Source organism: Oculina patagonica, chromosome 13, assembly GCF_052425735.1.
Source record: "Oculina patagonica isolate OP01 chromosome 13, crgOcupat, whole genome shotgun sequence".
NCBI lineage: Eukaryota > Metazoa > Cnidaria > Anthozoa > Scleractinia > Oculinidae > Oculina > Oculina patagonica.
Genome location: NC_135770.1, coordinates 97,908 through 117,563, shown reverse-complemented (window position 1 = coordinate 117,563; position 19,656 = coordinate 97,908). Strand labels below are relative to the sequence as shown.

General features: G+C 39.9%; 1 protein-coding gene across 12 annotated transcripts in view; it reads right to left on the bottom strand.

Annotated features, from left to right (window-relative positions):
- The window catches only part of LOC144634372 (uncharacterized), a 164,047-nt gene that overhangs the window by 55,567 nt on the left and 88,824 nt on the right, over window positions 1-19,656 (bottom strand). For 10 of the 12 annotated variants that reach the window (XM_078493318.1, XM_078493314.1, XM_078493317.1 and 7 more), the window contains one exon: window positions 6,814-7,074. The exons of the other annotated variants lie outside the window; for them this stretch is intronic. In XM_078493318.1, the coding sequence (XP_078349444.1) occupies window positions 6,814-7,074 (261 nt within the window). The remainder of the gene's footprint in view (window positions 1-6,813; window positions 7,075-19,656) is intronic. 12 annotated transcript variants of the gene reach the window in all.

The following is a 19,656-nucleotide window of genomic DNA, read 5'->3' as shown; positions in this document are numbered from 1 at the left end:
AGGTCTTGAGTTTAGCCATGGGCTCAGTTAGCAGTTCTTGGCCATCGGAACGTTATTGTATGACTGTTACTGCGTTTTCCATTGGTGAAGGCAGCATATGGTCGTGTGGCAATCTCTGTGTGGCAATCTTTTTAGGCAAAGCGTTATTGTAGGACTGTTCTTATGTATTCCACAGGTGAAGGCAGCGTCGCTTGGCTATTATTTTGTATACCACAAGTGGTTAATGTTCGAAATGTTATTTTCAACTAGTGAAGGCAACGTATTGTCGCTTGGCTATTTTATTGCGTATTCCACCGGTGAAGGCACGTGTTGTTGCTCGGCTATCTTGTGTATACCAACGGTGAAGGAAAAGCGTTGTTGTACTACTGTTATTGCGTATACCTATGGTTAAGAAGCGTGTTGTTGTGTGATTATTATCGCGAACACCTAGGGCAAGGAAACGTGTTGTTGCATGGCTGTCGTTGCGTATACTTCTGGTGAAAGCAATATGTTGTTTATGCTACTGGTGAAGCCAGCTTTTGTTGTTGTGTGACTATTCGTGCGCATACCACTGGATGGGCGACGCCTGTCTATACCTCTGCCTCCAGTTAGGGTAACATGCTGTTGCAAGTTATTGCCTGCTGCTGTTTTTCAATTAACTGCTAAATTATCTGGCTTTGCCTGTGTCTTTTTTGCCTCTCATCCTCTCGCATCCGCTTTCTTCGTTGACCTTGGGGGGGACCTGCTCTGTGTCTCAATTTCGGACCTAGTTCGGAGCTCGGGGTTAACGAAGGGGTGGGTTCCCTATTTGTTTCCTTTTCGGTTTTTGTTTCACGCTAGTATTTTTCTTTTGTTCCTCTTATGGGTGTTTTTCCTCGTATCACGAAAGAGTTGTTGCAGTTGCCTGAAATTGATCCACGAATGTTATTGCTCTATACATTGTTATGCAGGGGCCCTCCCCTTTTGTTGGCCCCCTCCCTTCACCAAGTATGGTTGCAGCCTGTCCCAGTCAAGCCTCGTTAAGCCAGCTTCGTTTCCGTAATCCTCAGTTTTTCAGACGAGAACTTTATAACCTTTTGCCGGTGTGGGGCAGTTATTGAGCGAGTATAGCTCCTCCCAGGTGAACTTCATGGAGATTATCCAGGAAGGTGTTAAGATTGATCAGTTTTTCAAGCCTTTAAAAGTAAACTTTAAAGACTCCCCATACGATTCGAGGCTTCCTCCTGCTATGCGACTTGATAACGCCAGAGTTTGCGAGCAGTTCCGGGATTTCATCACTGATACCATTGTCGATTGGGTTAATGCTGGGGGCTCGCGGATTGGGGCAGAGTTTGTGATGTAAACCCCAACCCCCCCCCCCCCCCCTTACTTTCCTTCTCCTTACCGTGGAACTGTCTAAGCCTCGTCTTTGCCACGATGAGCAGTTTTTGAATATGTGGATAGGAGACCTTTCCTTTAGACTTGACCATCTTCCAGACTTGCCCAGGTATGTCGTCCCTGGTCATTTTCGGACCTCGTTTCATGACATAAGCGGGAATCAACACGTGCTTCTCCATCTCTCATCGCGTAATTGAATCATCAATGTAATTGCGTTTATTTACTGTTTTGCACTCTCCCGTTTGGTTGTGAGGCGAGTGCCTATATACCGGTATATCACAATTTGGTTCTCGCATTAACGAGTGCGGAACGTTCGTTTTGGGTTACAGTGTCTCAGTACATAGGTAATCGTCGGCTTTAAAGGGGGCCAGCCAACTCCACTCTACCCCCTGACAGAGTCCTTGCTGGGACCGCCGCCTACATTTTATGTTATCTTCTCATATAGGCGGGTAACTTCATAGCTATTGGTAAATCGCAGTGTGTCCCTTCTATTGTGACTCGTTTTCTTGGCTTTCCGTTATTATGTAAATATTGGTTCGGGCCGCCACCTTCTTAGTGCAGAATGCACTAGTGTGATGGTTTGGTGGGTTGGCTTCTGCTAAACCCCTAAAGCACTAAACCAGTAAACCACTAAACCGCTAACGCGGTGTAAACTTTTAATCACCAATTAATTAGAGCAGTTTTCAATTGAGTGTCGTAAAACCAAAACCAAAGTAATAACTCTGGCCAATCACAAAGGACACAGACAATCCAGTGAACCAATCAAAACTCGAGCAAATACATGTAGCCGGCACGAAGCGCAGGAAAACGTGCGCGAGCGAGTCCCGATTGGTTTTGGTTTTAGTTCTGATTGGCTGAGAAAGTGCCGCGAGATTTTTAAGCCAATCACTAAGCGAAGCAATGCAAAACCAAAGCAAACGCAATTACCTTTCGACACTCAAGTGAAACCCGCTCACCAATTAATTAGAGCAGTTTTCAATTGAGTGTCGTAAAACCAAAACCAAAGTAATAACTCTGGCCAATCACAAAGGACACAGACAATCCAGTGAACCAATCAAAACTCGAAGCAAATACATGTAGCCGGCACGAAGCGCAGGAAAACGTGCGCGAGCGAGTCCCGATTGGTTTTGGTTTTAGTTTTGATTGGCTGAGAAAGTGGCGCGAGATTTTTAAGCCAATCACTAAGCGAAGCAATGCAAAACCAAAGCAAACGCAATTACTTTTCGACACTCAAGTGAAACCCGCTCACCAATTAATTAGAGCAGTTTTCAATTGAGTGTCGTAAAACCAAAACCAAAGTAATAACTCTGGCCAATCACAAAGGACACAGACAATCCAGTGAACCAATCAAAACTCGAAGCAAATACATGTAGCCGGCACGAAGCGCAGGAAAACGTGCGCGAGCGAGTCACGATTGGTTTTTGTTTTAGTTCTGATTGGCTGAGAAAGTGGCGCGAGATTTTTAAGCCAATCACTAAGCGAAGCAATGCAAAACCAAAGCAAACGCAATTACCTTTCGACATTCAAGTGAAACCCGCTCTAATTAATATCAATTTATTAATTATTTCTGTAAAGAGGGGAGGAGATGGAGAGCACCTGACCGTGTGCCCTTAGTAAAACGGGGAGTATATTCACGATACCTACAATTGCTGAACTCAAGGTATATATTTGTTTCAGAATGCACTATGCTCTTCTTGTGGTACAATTCTTTCTGGAACAAAATACTTTGTGCTAAACGCATGCACAGATCGGTCTACGTCACGAACATTGCGTGTTTCTTCTGCAGAAGGATATATTCGTGTAGACTCCGTGGCGCCAAGTTAAAACCACAAATTAATTGTATTAAACACTAAGGCGTCATAGCAGTTCATGTGAAATAATTCTTGATATGGCAACGCTGTTTTATTAGAAAAGATAATCTAGTAGCATCTCATAATTAATTGATGATATCTGTGTTATAATCAATGTCGCCTTGTTTGCAGAAAATAAATCACGTTACCATATCATCATGTTACATCCGTTTTTGACAAAAACAAAAGTATCTCATTTGCTGTTTCAATATCAAACTGAAATTCAAGCTATCGAAAATTAAAATAACAGGGACGTGTTTAGAAATTTTCTATTAAAGCCTAACGTGGTGTGCTTTTCAATGCGGTAGAATTCCTGTAGAATCCGTGGCGTTAATTTAATAAGACTTAAAAGGCATCACAGCGATCTGCGAGAAAAACAACAGTATCATGTTGCATCCGTCACTTCCCTTTCTTTGATTTGTTCTCCATCGGGTGAACTAACCTCCGGTTTATTTTGTAAAACCTCTGCCTCTTTAGTGTTTGAACATGCTTTTGTGACGGTTCCGACATTTCTTGAAAGAAATCTTCACACTTCGTGCTTCTCGGCTTCATGCTTGAGCGAGCGTGTGACGTGTTCACCAGACCGTGGCGAGAGCATGATCTGGCGCACGAAATGCTTTAGCGACCTTTCGGGGAAAAAGCCGCAATTTTTTGCGACAACTTCGGGGGGGAAAGTTGCAATTTCGACATTTTTTGCTTTGTAATCAATAGTTTCTGCTCTGCTCGTGCACTGTTGTGAAAATTTGTAATTTTTTAGGTCTTTTTCTAAATGCTGAAGGGAATAATGCGGTATGATTTTTGTGGAATCCGTGGCGTTAATATAATTAGACTTAAACGCATCATAGCAGTCTAAGAGAAAAACAAAGGTATCATGTTACAAAATTTGCACGAAAAGGACAAATATCACGTTTGCTGCTTCAATACTGAACTGAAAGGTGAACTCATTTGACTTATTTTCAAGCGAAATTACCCTGGAAAATTATTATCATGATGTCGATTGATTGGCCATATTGCATTCTGCACTGTCCTTTGAGTCTCTGAGTTTGTTGTCGATTTCAACGAATTTCACCTTATGGCGGAGGTCTGGAGTATGTGCGGAATAATTTAAGCCTAAAGTCGGTCGCTAGGCTGGCACTTTGCGCCGCCATATTGAATTTATTGTGTGACACGCGAATGACACGCACTAAATGTTGATTTTTGCCTGCTTTTGCCGTTGAAAAACTTTGCTACGTTTTGGAAGACGCAAGTTCACGTCCGCTGTACCTTTCCCGTTAGATAGTCTGCAATATATTCTACAAAAGTAGCTAAACGACGATCACTATATCCGACGTCTTACACGTCTTAAATTTAAAGTTGATGGTAGAAATAAACTTAACTTATGTCCTTTGTGTGGTTCCTTGATATTTTGGCTCCATTTAATGGTTAAATCATAGTTTTTTTCGTTTCTTGGACTCGTGACATAACATTTACACAACACCGCAAGAATTTACCGCCCAGCATAAGATTCTTCAGGGGAGACTTGCGCAGTAACTCAGTACGCCTATTATCCGCTGTGCCCATTTGCCGAGGTCACAAGTTCACATCGTTGCTATGCATGACATAGTTGTTTACGCCGCCATCTTGAACTTCGTCAAAGAACGGATAACATCGTAGATTTTCGGCATTCTTCAACACGTGCGGGCCTGTCAATCTCCAGTCTACCACCTTAAAGACCGGAAGGGTTTTTTTACTTAAGTTTATCCTAACTAAAACCAATCAGGGTAATATATCTTGTCCATTTGTTTTGGAATCCTTTTAGGATAATGAGGTTTGCCCTGTTTCCTGGATTGAGTATTTTTTATCCGTTTGTCGCTTGCTTAGCGTTGAATTAGTTGGAGGGTATTTCTTTAGGACTACTGACCGAAGTAAAGTTGTAAGCGCGAGACCTTTACTTGCATCATCGGTTAATAACCGTCTACGCAAACATCTCACGGAGGCATAGATAGCTATCGGCAAAGCCCCCCACAGCTTTAGGCTTGGCCTTTCAAGTACTCTTAACATAATGGGTTGCTCTCCAGATTAGATCTCTCACTACATAGGAAGAACAGTGGTATAGTTTATCTTCACACTTAAATGTCTACTGTGGCTGGTTCCTTTTCTGTCTCTGGAAGACCCCCCCCCCCCCCCCCCCCCCTGGTACTGAAAGCTTTGATTACACTCCGATTTCCCATCCCAGTAATCTTCGGTGTACCTTCTAGTTATGAGTTATAAGTTGGTCGTGTTTTCTCATATAGAACTGTAATTTATAGCTTGTCTCCGTCGGCTACCTTAACCAGTGTTTGTCATAGGCGTGGGTAATGATCGTTTGTTGGGAGAGTTCTGAGTAATGGGAAGGAATAAAGAATGGTGTGCGTGGAAATGTTGATCAGTTTTATGAGTAACCATAATTTCGTAATTAATCCTATTATACTTGGAAATAACGTAATTGAACGAACCTCAAAATACAAACTCCTTGGGGTTTACATCAGCAGCAACTTAAAATGGGACTACCACATAGACTATATTGTTAAAAAAGCGAACAAAAGACTCTTTTTCCTAAGGATACTAAAGCAATGCGGTGCCACGCCGGTAGCATTAGCCAAAGTATTTGTTACAATAGTGCGTCCTATTTTAGAATATGCCGCCCCTGTCTGGCAGAACATTCCTGACTTTTTAGATAATAACATTGAGAGAGTCCAGAAGAGAGCCATGTTTATTATTTGTCCTTCCCTCGACTACAAGGAGGCTTTACGGCTGCTCGGCCTCACTTCATTGAGAGAACGGCGCCAACATCTTTGCCGGCAGTATGTCTGTAAACTTCAAGATGTAAATAGCCCTCTTCATTTTTTTTTGCCTCGACGTGAGGAGATTGTACATAACTACGACTTAAGATCCGGCACAAGTCGTAGCACCATCAAGCCTTGCAGAACGAAGCGTTTTCAGGACTCCGTCACTTTTCGATATTAACCTCAAACTAGCTTGTTTATAATAGAACCTTTTATTGTATATATATTGTAATTAATAGTTTATATTTATACCTTAGCTTGTTTTTTACTCTGTAATTCAGTTATACTGCAATGAGTGTCTATTAAACATTATTATTTATTTATTTATATTTATTATTTGTCTTTTTTGTGTCGATTCCTTAATGTGTTTCGCAAGTTTTGATCGTTCAGGTAATGGTGAGGGCGGGAGTGAACTCTTCCCATAACTTAATCTTATGCGATGAGGTAATGAGTGTGCAGTGAGGATTTTCTACAAACTGTTTTGCTATCACCACAGAGGTCGTCCTGATCGCATTTATTGATGTCTGTTCAGGAAAAACTATTATAGTATGAGATCAAAAACTAACTGATCAACCTTCTCCTTTGACTGCATACTGTACATGTCATGTGATAAAAAGTTAATAACACTCGCTTGAAACAACATGTACGTTTTGTTTTCCTGGAATTGTTGCCCAACTTTTCTCTTCCAAGCCGTTGACGAGAAAACTTTACCTTCCTCCCTCCCAACACTATAGATGCGTCTAAAGAAAACATAAATGATAATGATGATAAGAAGTACAAAAGAAACCTTTGAAGACACTTACCAACACATTTATCCTTGTTCTTCCTGTAACCTTTAAGGCACACGCAGTCATAGCTCCCATTTTTGTTTTTGCATTTCGAAGTAGCTTCATCACAGTTGTGATGAACATTAAAGTTTTCGCACTCATTAATGTCTTCACATTTCCAACCCGTGTACTGATACCCATCTTTGCACTTGCATGTAAACGAACCATATTTGTTCTCACAACCTAATGTACTATTACCACAGAAGACTTCCGCCCCGTCTTCACATTCATTCCAGTCTGTTCAGGCAAAAGAATGGAATGAGATCAAAAATTAACAGATCAACTTTTCTTTTACGACTGCACACTGTACAGGTCATGTGATTAAAAGTTAATAACGCTCTAAATGACTACTCGCTCAAGAAAACATGTAGTTTTGTTTTTACTGGAATTGCTTCACAACTTTTCTGTCCCAAGAGAGAAACCATAGCATAGCCGCCATCTCATTAGTCAAGATGGATCATCAACATGCTCATTGTGTAATTATAAAGATCAAGACATGGCAGAAAAACAAAATTTTAGTTCTCGCTGTATGTGGTATGTGGTATGGAGGCCTTACCCAACTAGAAATCATGTTAACATTTTTTGATTGATTGACTTTATTGTTTTTGAGAACAGACCACCCCCTCAAAAGTTGCCCCAGTGGCATGACAAAAGTTGCGATTTTAGGTCAACTTTAGCAGCGTATATCTCTAGTAGTAGTAGCAGTAGCGGCAGCGGTAGTGGTCTTAATTAAGAAATCAGTCACAACATACGTGTGGCTTTACAATCAATAACAAACTAAGCTAAAACTAGAAAAAGAAAACCTATCATATGTATTACAAGAAAGATTTTAAGAAATAAACTTAAAAAGATATCCATTTAAAAAAGCCCGTTTGAATCGTTCCGTTTTTGAGTTATTTTTTCAAAAATAGCTCTTAGTCGGCGTGATGGGCCGTGTAGTCAGTCAGTCAGTGACTCAGTCAGCAAAGCTTGTTTGTCACACCAATCAGATTTCAGGTACTATTAGAACCAATCAAATTGAAGTTTATAAGCGAGAAGCAATCTGACACAGTTGTAGTGAGCGATTTCGTTTGAAGATTTAAGATTTGTAGGAGGCGGAATTGGTGAGTTATGAATTAACCCTGGATTAAAAACGTGTCTTTCGTAACGCTCACCTGCTAACAACGCACACGCCGTCGGCAAAAAGGCCCAACACAAACATGTATTCGTCTTATTAGAGCGTTCGTTTTGAAGAGGCTAGCTTTCCTGACCATGGTAAAACTTACATAAAGCATTTGCACACAGCAGATTTAAAGATAAATGTTGTCATTATGATGTTAATACTGTGGGTGTATTTACAAAGAGTCGAAGAAATGGACAGGAATCTTCTTTAGATTCCTAAATATTACTGGAGAGTCCGTGGCGTTAAATAACTGCAAACCACAATTAGGTTAATAAGTCTCTTAAGCGTCTTGCTCAATTCACCAATTCAGAAGTGGCGTTTGTGTTTATACCTTTAAAACATCTCGTTCAAACATTTAATGAACCGGTATAAGTATTAACTTTGCTGTTAAAAGCAACTACGATCGATAGCAAAAACAGAATAAAAGCGTGCCATTCCGTGACAATTTGAAAACTCAATTAGTTCTTGTTCGTTGAATAAAATTTACGTTGTGAATGAACCAAAATCTTTGTTGAACAGTTCTGAAAGAAAACAAATAGTCCAGGTGTACTGCGCTTTAAAGAACTTTCCCGAAGAGAGTTGTTTTTGATTTGATTCGTTTATTACAGTACCTTTTTTTCACTGACTATTGAGCGTGTTAAATGGAGACATGGCTTTTTCGAGAAAAACAACGGTATCGTGTTACGTTCGTTGTCAAATACAAAGGTATCAGGTTACAAAGTGAGAAAAACAACATGCCATGTCATGTCACAGTGTTAATTCAAAAAGCCAAAAGTATTCCGTAACAAACAAAAGTATCACGTTGCGGTTGCTACAAAGCTACCAACAAAATAACCGCTTTAAACAGAATAAAAACGTGCCATTTTGTGGCATTTTGATAATTAAATTAGTTCGTGTTTTTCAATTAAATGATGAAAATTTACGTATTCAATAAAACAGTTCTTATGTATCAAAATGCACGTAAAAATTATTTTGTTTGCAAGCAAATTTTGTGCAAAAAAGTGACTCCGTGGGCCGCCATACACAAATAGCTAAACCCATGACATAAACCATCCAAACAGGACAATCACCCAGTTTCACCCCAAGTCACCCCATAAATTGAAAAAATAACTCCTGCACGTTTAGCGTGCCTATGTTTACTTTAGGGAGTATGAAGTCATGACCCCTAATTTCTCTAAGAGCTCTGTTACGTTTGGGTGGGAGCAAGTCATATAATACATGGCCAGTGTCACTTGTGATTCTGTTGAAAAGATCACTGTCCCTATTCTTTATAACATGAGATATAAAAATGATCTTATTTGTATAGCCAAAACGATAGCCTCGCCGAAAAAAGTGTCAATCCGATCTAAATATTTGCCTTGATAGGCAGAGCCCCACACTTTTTATCCACACAGAAATGATGACATTATTAAAGAGTCGAATAGTTTACTAAGCTGATCTTTAGTGTACCAAGCAACAAGCAACAGGCTCCAATTTACATCAACATAACACTTGTCCTTTGGTTGTTTATATGCATACTAGAACAAATCTTCTCTGTATATCATTTACGATCTGCATGAAAACTAAGAAGGCATGCTTCGCGACATTTTTAAAAATCGCAAAACTAGGCATTTTCGAATTCCAGTTTCTCAAGGGTCCGGGAACAAACAAATATAAAACAAACTGCAAGTTACTCACCATACATAGGAAAATGTTTTAAGCCAGTGTTGAAATTAAGCAAATTTAATTTTTTTTAACGGTTCACTGTTTCTGCCGCTTCGGCCGATTTCACCCTCCCAGGCCAGTACCATACAAGACAAGCAATTACGGCTTCCTTGCTGCTGTCGATCTCATTATGCGGATTTCGCCGTTTAAACACGATGCTTTCAGTGTAGCCATCAAAGGTCATTATAGACATCAAACCCCAGGGGGGAGGGGAACTCGAAGTACACATGACGGGGGGGGGGGGTCCGACGTATATCAGAACTTTCTAATGCACGTCAGCGACGTGCATTAGAAAGTTCTGCTTAATTGAATAAATCAGTATTAATAATAATAAGTATTGAGGTATTTAAGTCTTGTATTTATTGGGTTGGAATTTTGATGCCAGGTACTTTTTTGGGTCTAAAATTTCAGGCTCGTGTATTTTTTTGGGTTTGCAATGTGAAGCTCCGTCGGACCCCCCGTCATGTATACTTTGAGTACTCCCCCTGGGCATCAAACAAAATCAAGATTATCGCGTTGATTTACAGAATGTTGCCTTTTCTCCTTGAATACTTGCCCCTGATTCATCACAGGGAGCCCAGGCTCACGCTTTGACAACTCGGTCAAAATGGCGGCGTCGAAATTATAAGGATTTGTATGAGACTTAATAGCAAAATTTCACATCGAAAGAAAATATAATAAACAGCCAGGTAAGGTCACATTTTACATCATATGTTGTCTATGTGATGGTTTTTGACCGTTCTATAGCATTTAAACCCTATTTAACCGATATTTTAAATTTTAGTTTACTCTTACCTAAATATATGCAAGGGTGAACACTTCCGACGCATGATAAACACCACTGTTCGACAAAAACAAGCCAAAAATTGCTTTTAATTTCATCCGCTCACTCCAAAACTTCGCATGGGTATAGTTCGAAGTCCATACTTTTGATACAGTAAATATTTGATCCGGCTGCCTCTCTCCGTGATTTAAGAATACGGAAAAAATAACCAAGGTTTGTCCACTTTTGGCTTTCTCCAACACCTTGCCTCCGATAGAGTCGACGCATTTTTAATTAGCCTTGCCTTTCACGTGCAGCCTCACGCTATGATTGGGCGATAGTTGTCAGGGCGACGATACTTCTTTCCCGTAGGGGAGGGAGGCAAACGATACCTTCGAGGGTGCTCTGCCTTACACGTGTCCACTGGCCCGAGTTCCCACAGAATGATTTTACCTCACGTATAATTCTAGACTCACTGGTGTACCGTAAGGGAATTTTTCAGAACCCTGCATAATAATATTCATTGCAGCTTTACAAAACCAAACACGCCAATACAGCAAGGTCCAGCAACAACATCAACAATGTAACGAAGCAAAGAACAATAGCTCAAAATTAACGTTCGTTCAAATTGGCTTAGCAGAAAAGTGCTGAACTGAAATTGTACAACAGTTGGTAATGTTTCTGCAACGTAGGGTGAAGTGGTGAATAATTTTGCGTGTTCAGTATCAAGTCGGTCACTTAGACACACGTTGACACGTTTAATAAAAAAAATCGAGCTTAATTAAACATATCGTAAATGTCTCGATTACATAATTTAAAAATCGAACAAAGACTGAAGTATTGAATTGAAAGCAAGTGTACGTGTTTTTTATTTCAATGCAAATGTGAACTGATAATTTTCAAAGTGTTCGTATAAATTTTGGAAAATGAATTTAAAATGTAGGTCGACACGTGCGTTTTGAATCTTGCTACCTTTCTTGTCTGTTCATAGCTGAACAACAACTTGCACGGTACTAGCACTAGCCGTTATTTCTGTAGTCTCTTCGCGAGACCTTTTGCGGCTAAGTTTTTGTTTTGTTGCCTGCGCGTGCTTTGAAACTGTATACCGTCAGAATGATGAATATTAATATGCAGGGTTCTGAAAAATTCCCTTACGGTACAACAGTGAGTCTAGAATTATACGTGAGGTAAAATCATTCTGTGGGAACTCGGGCCAGTGGACACGTGTAAGGCAGAGCACCCTCGAAGGTATCGTTTGCCTCCCTCCCCTACGGGAAAGAATCGTCGCCCTGACAACTATCGCCCAATCATAGCGTGAGGCTGCACGTGAAAGGCAAGGCTAATTAAAAATGCGTCGACTCTATCGGAGGCAAGGTGTTGGAGAAAGCCAAAAGTGGACAAACCTTGGTTATTTTTTCCGTATTCTTAAATCACGGAGAGAGGCAGCCGGATCAAACATTTACTGTATCAAAAGTATGGACTTCGAACTATACCCATGCGAAGTTTTGGAGTGAGCGGATGAAATTAAAAGCAATTTTTGGCTTGTTTTTGTTGAACAGTGGTGTTTATCGAGCGTCGGAAGTGTTCACCCTTGCATATATTTAGGTAAGAGTAAACTAAAATTTAAAATATCGGTTAAATAGGGTTTAAATGCTATAGAACGGTCAAAAACCATCACATAGACAACATATGATGTAAAATGTGACCTTACCTAGCTGTTTATTATATTTTCTTTCGATGTGAATTTTTGCTATAAAGTCTCATACAAATCGTTATAATTTCGACGCCGCCATTTTGACCGAGTTGTCAAAGCGTGAGCCTGGGCTCCCTGTGGATTCATTAGAAGCTTTCAGACATCCCATGAACGAGTCCAGAATTCAGTTAACAACAGAAGAAAATATTGTCGATCTTCGTATGTTTGTATATAAACACGTCTGGACATTTGCACTAATTTCCGTTGCCTTCAAGCTTGGTTTTGGTCACTTAATTCGCCTGACAATTTCGATCCATAGAGCTAAGTGGCATTAAGAGGCATAGGCGTACGGGCAATTTTTTGCCAGACATTTGCCCAAAATTTTTTCGCAAGTTGCCCAAATTTTTACGAAACAGTCGAGAAGAAACGAGGGTCATACGATGCACTAACATAAGCTTACAAATGAAGTGAAAAATCTTACATAAGAATCTATCATATGAGCTCATAAATAATGAGAACATTGTTGGATTTTGTTCATTCTAACTTTTCCAAAAACAAATTATTAAAATATTGAGGCGGCCCCAAAAAATGACGCGGGCGGGCACAAGAAACATTTTTTTTTACTTGGCCTTACTGACACGTTGTCGCCCCATTAGGTGCTGCGAAGGTAAGTTTCAATCTGCACACTCAACGCACTGAATGATCGTTCTGCAGAACACGATGTAGCAGGTTTCACTGCATGGAAGTGAACCACGTAAGGAAACTCTGAAAACTTATCAAATATATTATTCTCTTGAATTGTCTCCAGCATTTCTGAAACAGCCATGTAACCTAATCGTACCGCGCACACGACGAAAACTCGCGCAAATTTTCTGCTCGGCTTTCATAATCTCGCCGTCGATTTTGTAAAATTTAGCAATGCGGAGAAGCTTTCTTTATCAGGTGTTTAACTGTGACAGATATTTGCAGTACAGTGCCCAACAGTAAAAAAAAAATACAAATATGTATATCAACAAATGATCCCCTTCACTATTAACCAGAAACTCATCAGGTGCTAAGCAATCGCTGTCTCGTGTGAATTTAATTGGCTTTTAACACGCCGACTTCTGGTTAAAATAGAAAATATCTATCTCTTCAAAAAAAGCTGGCTTTGCCCAAATTTCTCTTGCTGCCCAAAAAATCTGAGTTGCCCAAAATTTGGGGGGGCTGCAGCCCCCCCTGCCCCCCGGCCCGTACGCCTATGTTAAGAGGTGAATGGCATTTGCTCAGCCGTTAAACTGCCACAAGTAGAAACGAACTTTGGGGAAACGTTCACAACTTCATAAATCCTTGCGGGTAGACTGGGTATTGGAAAGACCTGCTGCAATGAAGCGTTTGATGGCGAAGGGAGGGAAGGGTAAGGAGTTGGGGCGGTTGGGAAGTGGGGATCGCCTGCGGGGTGGTGGCAGTGCTGATCTGTAACTTGTTCAAGTAAAATTCTGATTTATACAATAGTTTACAACAAGTTTTCAAATCTTATATTTTGTTGTTTATCTCAATAATTTTTCTTTGGCGACCTCTTCCTGTTTTGATATGCTTGGCCATGCATCATACCCAGATTCCCAAAAACATTTTTTAAAATTGCTGATGAACGTATCACAGCAGGCCTGGTTTTAAACCGCCCTATCTGGACTGTTCTGTTCCTGTAAGTTTGAAGAATAAATTTAAGTATTGGCATGGGGGTTAGAAAGGCAGTTAAAGTCGCTTTGAAGTCTGACGTTTGTCTGAAGACGTACCTACATGTAATCAGGGTAACCAATTCGGAATTGACAACTTTTACAAAATTAACAAAAAGTAGCTGCTACAAAGCAACGTTAATAGGTACTTGGGGGAAGAGCTTTTACAATAGCCGTTCCGTCCAACACTCATGTGGTAGTGTCATTTTATCGATAAGTTGAAATTTGAAACTTGCCCCAGTAGGTTGGTAGATTATGCTAGCATAATGTTAAGGTCGCGCAGGACCCTTGAAATCATTATGTATGTATTTATTTAAAGAGTGTGCACGAACTGCGACGACTGAAGCCGACAACAAACGAAATATTCATGACAATGTTTTTCTTAAAGTTCTTCAGTGTACAAGTAATTAGACGGTATTGTTCTCAGCTTTGCGTACCGTGCGCTGAAACAAAGCGAATTATCATAATTAGATTCACAGCTGCGAATTTAGCACAAGTCGGTTGTAAACATTGTCTCGGAAGGTCTTCGGAAGAAGAAAAACCTGCAATTTTGTGTCCAAGTTTTCTTCGCCTTTATAGAATTTCAGGAGTTGATTCGCGAGGAACATGAACTTGGTGCACTCTATTGTGTTATGACAAGAGCGAATTTTGAAATTTCGTTCTCAAAATGAAGATAGCACGTTTCAAATTTCTACTCACATTTTTACTCTCTTAGAAGCCATTAACTTCTAGCAGTTTTTGAAATCGAAAATTTCGTTCTTGTCATAACACAAAAGAGGTTATGATTCATCTCTAGGTTATACAATCATTTAATTCGGTGCGCTGTTGTAGCCGAAAACGTGGACACAAAATTGCATTATCTGCAGTTAAACTTTTAAGAGCCTGTAGCATTACAATAAACGGTCATCTCTCAGTAAAAGGACAATCATGATGTAATTCCATCATCCCTTAATATCCTTGATAAATTTTAGACTAATCGATGTTCAAAATGTAGCGAATTAAAGCTTTACAAGATAGCCCCCCGTCAAGAAATTTGGCTAATGAATTTATTAATGAGCAAGGGTCCTGCGCGACCTTAAGCATAATTTAGCAAAACGAGCATTATTTTAAGCTTTTATTTTTAGTTTAGCACTGCTAGTATAATCCGAGCTTTTATGCGTTGAAAACAAAAAAAAAACATCATAGTTCTAGTAAGAACAATTCAGTTTTTATTTTATTTCTGTATTGTTTTTGGAAAATATCGAGGGCTGTGCTGAGGCCCATGGTCAAATATGGTCTGGCATACTCCAGGTCACCCTGTGCATATCTGAGAGATTTTTTAATTTTTTCTTTAATTTTTTAAAATGTTTTAATCTTTAATTTTTTAATAAAAATTTTTAAAAAATTTTGGAGGGCTTGCCTGGATGGCGTTTAAAACAAGTATTTGCAAGTTACTTTCTGACCCGGATTCAGAACCCAGAAACGGTTGATTTGGATATCATTTGTTAATCAGTTGACTTTTCGAGGTGCGCACAATAATTTCAGTGACAGAGAGCATAATTTGCAGAAAGTAGCATAATTTTGGTTTAATTTCTAAAAAAATGAGCACTTCTAAAAGCATAATATGCTTTTTTTGGGCACAATCTACCAAAGCCTACCCCCAGTTCCCTGGGATACATTAACCCTTCTTTCAAATGCGGGAAGGTTCTGTCCCAAAGTTAAAAATCGTTTTCCTGTCATTAACAATTTTTAACAGGAAGGATAATGCTTCCGTATACCTTCGATAAAATCGATACCCTTTTTAGAAACCTAAAAAAGGAAAAATGCATTTTTGTCGTTTCTCAACTACAAAGCCCCTTGAAACACTTTTAATAGATGAATCTACCTTTTGGTTGGTATGTTCCAGATTTTTTAAAAGATTTTTCAAAAGGTACTTTTTCAGAAACATAGTTACAACTTGATAAAGGTACCCCTTTCGGGTGGAGCCTTCCTGTATAACCCATTATACCGTGCACCTACGTAGGTAATCCTAGAGGTCCTTTGTTTTTAACACATGGAGGCTCCATTTCCTTGAGGTCCAAATACGTATCTTTTTTATAGCATTTTTGACAGAAAAAGTAACCCACGCATAAACCTGCGCTCTATGATAGAAAATGGTTCTCCTTTAGATGTTATTGCAACGAATGCTCCAGCATTTGCATTACATGCGGGCACACTGGAGTTAGGCCTGAGCGATCACAAATTGGTCTACGCAGTGCTTAATAAGAAGGTGATGAAGCCGAAGGTAGCTTTCACAAAGAGCAGGTGTTTCAAGAACTTCGACGAGGAGGCTTTTAGCAATGACCTAGAGCGCGTGCCGTTTGACGTTGCATACCTTTTTGACGACGTGAGTGATATTTGCTAGGCTTTTGAGAAAATGTATACAAACGTGTTGGATGACCACGCACCTCTTAGGAAGACAAAGTTGAGAGGTGCCTCTGAACAATCAAAGTTCATTACACCAGAAATAAGATCAGCTATGCGTAAAAGAAATGCTCTTAAACGCAAATACTACAAAACAAGGGCAGCCGTTGACTGGGACGCGTACAGGTGTCTTAGGAACCGCGTGGTTGCCATGCGTCTTAAATCCATCATCGAACACTTCAAACGCCTGTGTAACCTGAGCGCGGGAAACCCGAGGGATTTCTGGAGTTCATTGCGGCCTTTTATGAATTCGAGGCATCGCTCGCCAAATGAGCTAATTACTCTCAAAGAAGAACAAGGAGTTATCAAAGATCAAAATCAGGTGGCACAAACATTTAATGCATATTTCAGTAATATCACAGGGGACTTGATCGAAAACAAGCATACCGCTTTCAAAGAACAATCGCACGTATGCAGATTCCCATCGAGCAAGAATGGTAAGACAACAAGCACGTTCTCATTCAAGCCGACTTATTACCACACAGTGAAAGCAGTGTTGGAGAATATTAAGCCGAACAAAGCTCAAGGATACGACCTGATTCCTCCGAGAGCGGTTAAGGCATCTTCTAGGTCCATTGCAATGCCCTTCTGCAAACTAATTAATACTATCATTAGTAGGTCGCAAGTACCTGACACCTGGAAGCACGGTCAAATCACGCCACTCCACAAGAAAGACAGCGTCTTGGATAAAAAGAACTTTAGACCGGTGACTGTCTTACCTGTTTTTGGTAAAGTGTTTGAGAGGCTAATACACATGCAAATGACTGAACACTTTGAGCCCATTTTTCACGATTCTGTTTTTGCTTATCGCAAATATCACGGATGTCCTTCAGCAATATTAACGCTAACAGAGCATTGGAAAGAGGAACTGGATAAACGCAATGCGATTGCTGCGATAGCAATTGATCTAAGCAAGGCATTTGACTGCCTGCCACATGAACTGATCTTGGAGAAGCTTAAGTTCTATGGCATGGAGGACAAAGCAGTTGCCCTTTTGTACAGCTATCTATCATCCAGGTATCAGCGAGTGAAGCTGGGCGACACCTTTTCAGACTGGACAGGTGTGGCGGCTGGGGTCCCGCAGGGATCTATTCTGGGACCACTGTTATTTAACATTTTTATGAATGATTTAAACTTTGCTATTGAAAGGTGCAAGTTCATGAATTACGCAGATGATACGAAGATTCACACCTCGGATCCAAACCCACAAGTTGTCGAGGAGGATATCAATAGGGACTTAGCAAACACGCTGCATTGGTTCCAGCAAAATGGGATGAAAGCGAATCCTGAAAAGTACCAGGCTCTTGTGCTGGGAAACAGTGATTATGATATGAACATTAAATGTGTGGATAAAAGAATTCCCATTTCTAAAGAAATCAAATTATTAGGTGTTACACTAGATAACAGGCTCAAGTTTGATGCCCACATCGCGGATATTTGTCGTAAAGTAGGAGGACAAGTGAATGCCCTGAATAGGCTAAAAAATATTCTACCTTGTAAGACCAAAGAAGCACTCTACCGCGCCTTTATTTTCCCTTATTTTACTTATTGCAGCCAAGTCTGGCACCACTGCGGGACCAGAAACGCTAACAAGCTAGAAAAAGTTAACGAGCGTGCACTTAGATTAATTTATAAAGATAATTCTACATCATATCAGACTTTGTTAGAGTGGATAGGTCTTAACAACACTTTAGAAACCCGTAGGATACAGGACATGTTAATTACCATAAACAGCTGTTTTCAGGGCAGAGCCCCTGTAAAAATTGGTCGTCTCATAAATGTGAGAAGGAGCAGTTACAATTTGCGAGGTGCAAATGTCTTGACATTACCTAAGGCAAATAGTACCAAATACGGACTTAAACGTTTCAGTTATTACGCCGCTAAGCAATGGAACGGACTTCCCGAGAACATACGCTGCCTAGCTGGCACCAAAGATTTTATACGCAACATTCGAAATTTAACGTTTTAAATTGTAAGTTTTTATTTTTTTAGGACTTTTTATAGCGATATTAATCAATCAAGGGTGTTTTAATTTTTTATATTTTTAATCATGTTAATTATATTATCTATAGTAGCTAGCATTTTTATATTGTATATATTTTAATTAATTTAGATTTTAGTTTTTAATTTCGTGAAATAACTGTAAACTAGCCGTAAAGCTAAGATTATTTCACGTTAATAAAGTATCTATCTATCTATCTATCTATCTTTCAAATACAAATGGAAGGATACTGCATTCCTTTTTCTCTTTGTTGTTTTTGTATTTGTTTTTGTTAACATTAAATTATGATTTACTCCTTCAATGTTTTATGTAATCGACCGAGACATTTTTGAAGGTCCTTTTATAAACTAAACTGAAAGTTCTCTCTGCACTTTTATAATTAGTTCCAGCGGAAAGGTATGTCCTTCCCGGAGCCTCCGTGTATCGTTTTCTTTAAAGAGTACCCCCCCCCCCCCCCCCAAGCACTCCAGTTTTCCAAAGGTAAACCTTCCGGTTACGCGGAAAACGTAACCAATTGGAGAATTGGAGGGTTAAAATTCTCCCGAGGAAAGACTAACAAAGCCTGTTTGTAGGTTTTGGTAATTGAATAAAATAGAAAATACAGTAGAATCCGGGTAACTCAAACTCTGAAGGAAGAATATTCAATTTTCCATGTTAATAATTAATAGTTTACTGATTTTTCAGCCCGAATTGGTTTTCTGATTACTATACATGTAGGTACGTCATTTGAGTTGGGACTGGTGCTGACCGTGAACGGACGTGTTCAGCTACACTCCGGGGGAAAACGACGGAGAAACAGAGGAAGCAAATGAGGAAACGAAAGAGAACCAAGGGCGGAAGAGAGCAAGAGAAGCCATTCGTTCACAATCTTCACAAACGGATGAAGACAGCCATAGTTGCAGCTGTCACAACATGGCCGCCACTATAGAAGTGATAAACCAGAAGCTGGACCTGGCGTTATCTAGGTTCCAAGAAATTGACGATCTAAAAGAGAAGCTATCAGACCATCAGAAAGAAAACAATGATGTAAAAGATAGCCTCTCCAACGCGCACACAGAAATTGCCAAGTTAAAAAAAGCTATCGCAGCTCAAGAGGGAACAATCCAAGCGCGCTTCAGAAAGGTGTCAGTGGTTTACAGAAAGATGTCAAGTTGGAGAAGGAACGTGCCATTCGGCTCAAAAGCCACAGCCGAAGAAATAATTTGAATTTCTTTAACATCACTGGAGTAGCAGAGGAATCTTTTGCAAGAACGGAGTGTCTTCTTCGTAACTTTATTGACAAAGAGCTCAGAGTTGAGAACACGAAGGAAATTTCCATCGAAAGAGCTCACAGAGTAG